This window comes from Propithecus coquereli, unplaced genomic scaffold, assembly GCF_000956105.1.
Source record: "Propithecus coquereli isolate 6110/MARCELLA unplaced genomic scaffold, Pcoq_1.0 Scaffold340, whole genome shotgun sequence".
Taxonomy (NCBI): domain Eukaryota; kingdom Metazoa; phylum Chordata; class Mammalia; order Primates; family Indriidae; genus Propithecus; species Propithecus coquereli.
The window spans coordinates 2,124,941-2,133,845 of NW_012149064.1; the positions used below are offsets into that span (position 1 = coordinate 2,124,941).

At 38.6% G+C, this 8,905-nt stretch overlaps 2 protein-coding genes across 2 annotated transcripts; one reads left to right on the top strand and one right to left on the bottom strand.

Moving 5' to 3' along the window:
• The first annotated feature begins 682 nt into the window (after positions 1 to 682).
• LOC105815642 (olfactory receptor 2L3-like) lies at positions 683 to 1,621 on the top strand. The gene has a single exon (XM_012650837.1). The coding sequence runs from the start codon at positions 708 to 710 to the stop codon at positions 1,611 to 1,613; it is 906 nt and encodes a 301-aa protein (XP_012506291.1). The 5' UTR covers positions 683 to 707; the 3' UTR covers positions 1,614 to 1,621.
• A 4,574-nt stretch (positions 1,622 to 6,195) lies between these two features.
• Positions 6,196 to 7,134, bottom strand: LOC105815649 (olfactory receptor 2L13). The gene has a single exon (XM_012650843.1). It carries the CDS (start codon positions 7,132 to 7,134, stop codon positions 6,196 to 6,198), a length of 939 nt encoding a protein of 312 aa, XP_012506297.1.
• Between the last annotated feature and the right edge of the window lie 1,771 nt (positions 7,135 to 8,905).

The window sequence follows — 8,905 nt, forward strand, 5'->3', positions numbered from 1 at the left end:
ACAAGAAAGAAATATTTTATTTTTCAAAATAGGTCAGTTAGGTTCTTCACTTAAGAGCTATAAAGTTTTATGAATAATTCACAGTCTAAAATAAGAATTTTTTAAAAATTGGCTTCAATTTCTATAATGTAGCCCCTCTTATTCACTGTTTTGCTTTCCGTGGATTTGGTTACGTATTATCAACTATGACCTGAAAATATTACAAAGAAAAATTGCAGCAATAAACAATTTATAAGTTTTAAATTGGCTTTCAGTAGCAGCTGAAAACTACACCACAATGCGTACATTATTTACCTGACTTTATTTCATCCTGTAGGCACTTATCATCTCTAATCATCACAAAAAAAGAAGGATGAGTACAGTACAATGGGTATTTTGAGAAGAGAGAGAGAGAGAAAGAAAGACCACATTCACATAACTTTTATAATAGTTTATTGTTTTAACTATTTCATTTTATTATTAGTTATTGTTAATCTCTTATAATGCTGAATTTGTAGATTCAACTTTATCATGTATGTATGTATAGGAATATGTATGTATAGAATACGTAGGCATAGGAAAAAACAGTGTATTTGGAGTTAAGTCCCATCTCCAGTTTGAGGCATACACTAGGATTCATAGAACATATTCCCTGTGAATAAAGGGAAATACTAGACTTAACCTGCTTACTCTTCTCTCTCCCTTAGGAAATATCATATGAATGCTCCATGGAGTATTATAATCAAACATCAACTGATTTCATCTTGTTGGGGCTGTTCCCACCATCAAGAATTGGCCTTTTCCTCTTCATTCTCATAGTTCTTATTTTTCTAATAGCTCTAATCGGCAACCAGTCCATGATCCTCCTCATCCTCCTGGATACCCACCTCCACACACCCATGTATTTCTTACTTAGTCAGCTCTACCTCATTGACATCAATTACATCTCCACCATTGTCCCCAAGATGGCTTCTGATTTTCTGTTTGTAAACAAGTCCATCTCCTTCATCGGATGTGGGATTCAGAGTTTCTTCTTCCTGACATTAGGAGGTGCAGAAGCACTGCTCCTGACATCTATGGCTTACAATCGTTATGTGGCTATTTGTTTTCCTCTCCACTATCCCGTCCGTATGAGCAAAAGAGTGTGTGTGCTGATGATAACAGGATCTTGGATAATGGGCTCAATCAACTCCTGTGCCCACACTGCATATGCACTCCACATACCTTATTGCCGATCAAGGGCCATTAATCATTTCTTCTGTGATGTCCCAGCCATGTTGACTATGGCCTGCATGGACACCTGGGTCTATGAGTGTACAGTGTTTGTGAGCACCACCCTCCTTCTTGTCTTTCCTTTTATTGTTATTGCCTGTTCCTATGGTCGGATTCTCCTTGCTGTCTACCGCATGCACTCAGCAGGATGTAGGAAGAAGGCCTATTCAACCTGTAGCACCCACCTCAATGTGGTGACTTTCTACTATGCTCCCTTTGCTTACACCTACCTGCGCCCAAGATCCCTCAGATCTCCAACAGAGGATAAGGCTCTGGCTGTTTTCTACACCATCCTCACACCAGTGCTCAACACTATCATCTACAGGCTAAGAAACAGGGAGGTGATGGGGGCCCTGAGATGAGTGGTTCAGAGAATATACTCTGTGAAAATGTAGATAAACTTTGTGCCTCTGTCTGCAGGACCCAGGTGCACATCTGTGAATGTATATAATACTTCCAATTATCATTTTATGAATGGATCAGGAACTAAAAATAATCTAGAGAAGAAGAAAATCATTTGTATCTGGGCAAAATTGTCTTACAAGTATGTGTACAATTCCAAACAACTGTTTTTCCTTCATGGAGTTCTTTCCTCAATTTTGAAAGCATTTAGGTTTTGCTATTATGTTGTCAATGAGAATTTTTTTTCTTGCCATGTAGAAATGAAAGTGAAAATTGCCTAACCAAAGTTGGCATTCAGTATACCAATTTTACTATTTTCAATTTATTTTTTGATTACTTTTAATTTATTATTTGTTTATGTGTAAAACAGAGAAATAACATTTTCTGAATGGTTAGACCTAATTCAATGATGCCTTAAGATTTCTTGTTTTTCTCATACATGCTCATGGCATATCACTTCATTTGCCTGTACCAGTTGTTCTTTCTTTCAATTTAGGGAACTCATTATTACATGGATTTAGCAGAGAGCTCATCAGAGTTTCTGAAGTCCTTTTACCACTCTGAATGGCACAGGACACAATTATGCTTCTTGTAAGGGAACAAGTCCTACTGAAGTTATTTAAAATCAGGGATATCTCAGATCAACAATAAGGACTGGGAGGGGCCAACAGAGATAAATAATGATTAGAAGTTAATTATAAGATAAGTGGGTAAAGTTTTTATCTAAACAGTGGGAGCTAGGAATGTCAAGACAATTCCTACTGTCCTCCCTCACACTCAGCACACACTCTGCTTACATCCTAACTAGCCACTGTACCTCCTGTATTAAGTAATATCTGTCAATTGGGGTTTTATTTTCCACTCACTAAGTCCCATACTTCCACTGAAAGGAATCAGGAAAATATCTATGGGCATGTTTTATTCATTGATATTACTGTTCCGTCACTTCCCTAAACATATTTTACCATTACATCCAATAATAGTGCCTTAGCTCAGGTGAGATTCCTGTGTGAAATGTTATCATTGCCCAGAAGTATCATTTATAGAAATACTCTTCACTCTCTGAGGCATGGCAGGAAAGAGATGGGTTAAGGACTCTACATAATTTAGAAGATCCAGTGAGAAACAAAAATATGAAACCCATTGTTCAAACATCAAGGAAAAATGCCATTGAAGGTATGAAAACATAAAGAGTTTTCACAATTAATATACTAGATATAAAATGTAATATAATAACAGACATTCTGGTGTCCTAATTTTATAGATAACAAGTAGAAATACTTCATCATATGATATATTTATTGATCGGAAGATTCTTCTGGCTCACATTTCTTTAATGTTTTTATTAGAACATAAAAATATGTACTGTTAGCAATGTCATTTTCAATCAATATAACTGAAAGCACTGCTAGTCATTCGTGGTACATGCTAGGTCACAATTCCTAATGATTATAAATTGTAAAAATAATCTTTTTGTTTATGTTACTGGGAAAATGGGGTGTGTTTATGTTACTGAGACAATAAGCTGTGTTTATAAGCCATAAAAACATTACGATAAATTTCTGAGAAATTATTTCAAAATAAAAATTATTATACATCTGTAGCTGATGACTCTTAAGGAGCATGTTTTTCTAAATAAGTCCAGTATTGGCCGGGCACAGTGGCTCACACCTATAATCCTAGCACTCTGGGAGGCCGAGGTGGAAGGATCACTTGAGGTCAGATGTTCGAGACCAGCCTGAGCAAGAGTGAGGCCCCGTTTCTAATAAAAATAGAAAAATTAGCTGGGAGTGGTGGTGTGAGCCTGCAGTGCCAGCTATTTGGGAGACTGAGGCAGGGGTATCACTTGAGCCCAGGAGTTGGAAGTTGCTGTGAGCGAGGCTTATGCCATGGTATTCTAGCCTGGACAATGGAGCGAGACTCTGTCTCAAAAAAATAAATAATAAATAAATAAATAGGTCCGGTTGTTCATAAAAATCCATTTCATATAAATATGAATTTAGGTTTAAATATGGATTTAATCACCAGTATTTTAAAGATTCTTCTTACATTTCTGATAATTTGTGGTAGTCAGACCAAAAAAAAAAGGGGAAATGGCTTAATGTTTTCATGCCTGTTTATCACCCTATCTTCAATTACAAGGTAAATTAATTTAGAATTTTTCTTTATGGTTAACAATTGGTTCACCTGAATCTTCATAAAGAAGTTTTTTCATTAAATAATTTTTAATTTTAATGTTTTAATTATTTAAAGGATATTTAATTTTATCACTATATCTGAGTCTGTAGATATTTGCTTTGCTATGTTGTAGTAGTATTCATAGCCACAGATTCTGAACTTGTTGATGAATCCAAAGAAGTCCCTATTGGGCTATATAGCAATGACCATGTATACACTTATATTTTCTCATAATTTAATGACAAAGTTTGTTGGTTATTCCGTGGTATTTCTTGTCCTGGTATTCAGCCAGATAGTTCATAATATTTTGTGAACACCACAAGGATGGGTTCTGGGACAGAAGAGAAAATCTGCCTCCCACTGCCAGTCAGTGCTGCTCCCAGGAAGATCACCTCCTCTCCTCCCAGTTGTGTCCACTTGTACCCCTTCTGCTACCTGTGCTGCTGCTGCTTTCATCGCCATCACCAATGTAGCCTAGTCCCACCCCAGCCACTGCTTTGGGATCCTGTGGTACCGTGAACTATTCCAAGATTTGTGTGTGTGTGCGTGTGTGTGCATGTGTGTGCACATATGGGAAGGCCAAGCGAATTGTTCTGTGTGTGTGCTGCATATTTCCACATGTGCAGGTGCTGCTGCTGGACCAAAACCTCATTCTAATGCTGCTGCCACCAGCAAAACTCCTCTGCTTAGATGCACACACAAGATAAAACTATCAAAAATTTCAATATGATAACAGCTGTGCATTGAACCAAGCATGGGGCCCTTTTGAGTGTGGAACCCTGTGTAGCTGCACAGGTCATATGCCAAGGAGGCCAGCCCTAGGAAGGTTGGAACGAGTGCTTAGGAAAGAAATAGCATTGTGCAAACCAGAATAATGATGGGAATGTGCAATGGTCTGGATGTTTGTGTGTCCCCAAAATTCCTATGTTCAAATCCTAACCTCCAACATGATAGTATTAGGAGCTGGGGCCTCTTGGAAGATGATTAGGCTATGAGGGTAGAGCTCCCATTAATAAAATTAATGTCTTTATAAAATGGGCCCAGGGAGCTTGTTTACCCTTCCACCATGTGAGGACACAGTGGGAAGGCACCATCTGTGAACCAGAAAGCAGGCCCCCATCACACACTGAATCTGCAGGCACCTTGGTCTTGGACTTCCCAGCCTCCAGAACTGTGAGAAATAAAATTCTGTTGTTTATAAGCTATTCAGTTTATTTTGTTATAGCAGCTTGAATGGACTAATACAAAATGTCTGCTGTTTTTGTCAGATGTTTTCATTTGAAAAAGTCTGAGAGAGAATTGAATCAAGTAGTGGTGCTTAGTTCAGACCCTTTACCCATTTCAAGCAGTAAACCATGACGAGAATCAGGAGAGCTAGCTCTAGTGTTTCCTCTGAGATGCCATGGCCTTGGGGAAATCATGTCATCTCTCTGAATTTAGTTTTCCACAAAGCAAGCTGGAAGCCTTGTACCCTGTATCAGTGGATGGTATTGTTGACGTCCCTTCTACTGACGTTCCTGCAAAAGCAAGGATAATCCCACATTTTTGTGCCAACAACTACGGAAGTGGGGGTAAGGAGATCTCCAATGAATACTGAAAGGACTCTTTGAAATCTTTTACCCCTTTAGTCCACTGGCTCAGGAAAGCAATAAACTAATCCTCACTGATACTGTGTCTGCACCCACAGGCCACTCCATTCCCCTTAAACTTTTAACACCAGGTAGAGCAATATAAAAAGAAGTCAAATTATTCAGACCTCCTCTCATTTGCTATATCGTTTATCAGAATTTACTGTAGGTAATTTTTAAAGTTGGACAACAAGGCACCTCACTAAGATAATTACCCAACTCATCTCCACTTAACAGGGTCTCTGGCTCCCTCTTCACTATGTATTCCTTTAGCCATAGTTTCCTAGCTAATTGTTATCCTATAATTATTATTTTGTGCATCCCCCTCATTCTCTACTTGTTTTATGTCCTCAGACTAGAAGATGTAATGTACTCTAAGTATAAAATAAATACAAGACTTTGAAGACTTAGAATGAAAACAAAGTAATAGATTGTGTAAGAAATTTTAATTACATGTGGAAAGAATATTTTGATATCAGTATAAATATTGCACTAATAGTAATATATATACACAATATAGATTGCACATATCATTAAATAATATACTACATAATTAATATCGATATTGTTAATATTGATAATGTTTTGAATTAAATATATTATTTAAGTTAGCTTAACTGATTAAATATGACTACTGGAAAATTTTAAATTATATTTCTATCAGACAACACTGTTCTAGGATGTTCTAATCAATATGTAAAAGGGAAATATAGAATGGAAGAATGGACAGCCATGATCATTCTTTCAGGGAGGAGAATATCTCAAAAACTCTTGTCATGGCCCCCAGGACTTCCTTATTCCTCAGGCTGTAGAAAATGGGATTGAGCATGGGAGTGAGGATGGTGTAGAAGACTGCCAGGATCTTGCCTTCTGCTGGTGAGTGGAGATTCCTGGCCTGAAGATAGGTGTAGAAAAAAGGTACACAGTAAAAGATCACTACAGTTAAATATGTTGAACAGGTGATGAAGGCCTTTTTTCTTCCCTCTTTTGAGCGCATTTGGTAGACAGCAAATAGGAACCGGCCATAGGAAGCAGTGATACCAAGGAAAGGAAGAAGGAGAAAGAGGGTTGTGCTCAGAAAAACCATGTACTCATAGCCCCAAGTGTCCATACAGGCAAGAGACAACATGGCAGGGATATCACAGAAGAAATGATCAATGGCCCTAGACCTGCAGTAAGGAATACGGAGGGTGTAGACTGAGTGTGCCAAGAAGTTGATCGACCCCACTGTCCAAGATCCTATGATCATCTTCACACACATCCTGTTACTCATGTGGATGGGATAATGGAGGGGGTAGCAGATGGCCATGTACCAGTCGTAGGCCATGGACGCCAACAGTAAGCCTTCAGAACCAATTGTGGTCACAAAGAAGAAGCTTTGCACACCACATCCCAGGAAGGATATGCCTTTGTGGCCTGAGAGGAAGTTGAAAGCCATCTTGGAGACTGTGCTGGAGATGCACATCAGGTCCATGAGGGAGAGCTGGCTGAGCAGAAAGTACATTGGCGTGTGGAGGCAGGGATCCACACGTATGAGGTGAATCATGGCCAAGTTACCCACAGAAGTGAGGAAGAATATGATGATAATAAGGAACAAGAGAAGAAGGCCAGTTTTACCTGGAGGAAACAACCCCAACAAAATGAAATCATTTGAAGTGTGATTCCATTTCTCCATGAAAACGTACTGCTTGAACTTCCTTGAAAGAAAAATAAACACACACACACACACAAAAAAAAATGAAGCAAAACGGGAGAATAAAAAAGGAATTGGTTTATTATAGAATGAACTGTTTTTCTCTAACACTGCAGCTTTTGTTGAGTTGATTTCAATATCTGAATTGAATGTTCTTTTTCTGATTGTGTCTTGTAGCCATGTCAGTAAATCATAGGTATAAGTGTGGTTTCTGTATATAAAATCTAGCACCATAGGCAGCAAGATAAATAAGATAACTAAAGCATTCTTTCCTAGATACATTCTGGTCAGACACATCACTCGTGAGTTATCAACAAGGCACGGGTACTGAGGAAGGCAGGAATTTCAGAGTCTCAATTTAATAAGGTATATTTACAGTAGATACTGGCATGTGTGACACACAAAATTTCTGTATCCCAAGATTCTAAGTCCTCTATGACCTATCCCTCTTCTACATATTTAATTTTTGGTCTTCCCTCCTCTGCTGGCTCCAGATCAACCTCAAACTTTAATCTCTGTTTGGGATTCAGCCTCTCCTGTTCTTTAAAGCCACTTCTGGTACTTTCCTAAAAATGTGTCCATGATCTGATATCATTGTCTTTCAACTGTAAAATATTTTATGATCTATAAGAATGACCCTAAAAAGAAAATATCATTTGAATATTCTGTCTTTCATAGTGATGTTTCCACTTTCTGAAGGCTTATAGAACTCAAAAATCAAGTGCAAAAATATTCATATAGAATTTTCATCATGGAAGAAAATTAAACATAATAAAGGTCATAGATTACATAATATGAATTTTTTTATCATTCTATTTTCCACAGTGTAAACTATAACTATTGTGATGAGAGAAATATAACAGGGGGGATGGAGATTACATTGTGTGTGTGTATCTCCTTTCTCTCTATATAAGCAGGTATATGTATATATCCTCTCTCTTTATAGCTTTCTTTGAGATTCCATAAATTATGTAAACTGTTATTTACATTACTTCATTTTTTTTAATCCTTCCGTAACATAAGTTCTATCAATTTTGTCATTGGTACTTTCATTTTTCAAATATTAAAAGTAGTGCTCATGATTCTGGGTAAAATGGAGGATAAGAAAAACCACCAACCATACAGTCTCTTCAAGAAAGACAGATTTTAGAAAAAGTGAAAAAAAATAAAAATAAACAGGCAGACAAACATAGATTGGACGAGGGTCTGAAGGAAGGGTGCCTGAAACTACAGGAGACTCCATGGGACGAAGTTGCAGAGAACTGGAAGGAGAAAGGCCCAGAGAGACTTGGAGACCAGTTACAAGGGTAGGTAGAGTGGTTAAATTTCCACTCCCCACTCTTGCATCTAGGACTGCTGCTGGGCTCCTGACTGGTTGGAGAGACCTTCCAATACCAGGCCAGAGACAGTCGCCAACAGTGAGAAGTGAGTCTCTTATGGACAGGGAACCAGGCTCCAAGCTCCCTCAGGGAACCTCCTGGCCTGCAGACCCGAGCCGATTGGCAGGCACCATATTGCTTCATTCTCTCCTTCCCCTTCCCTACCTGCGGCTGCCAAGAGGGAAACAATTTAGCCACCAACTGGAGGCATCTTTGGGGAATGGGACCTTTCCTTTTGGGGCCCTACAGGGGATGGAGCAGTGCTCAGACTGTGAGCTACCTACCCACCAGCACTCTAAGGTGCTGCTTGCCTGGTGACTCCAGGACAGTGGGGCAAATCCTGAGACAGAGAGATATTGATCCAGCTTGGGCAC

Coding starts and splice junctions, on each gene's coding strand:
- LOC105815642 (XM_012650837.1), top strand. CDS start 708: ATGGAGTATTATAATCAAACATCAACTGATTTCATCTTGTTGGGGCTG.
- LOC105815649 (XM_012650843.1), bottom strand. CDS start 7,134: ATGGAGAAATGGAATCACACTTCAAATGATTTCATTTTGTTGGGGTTG.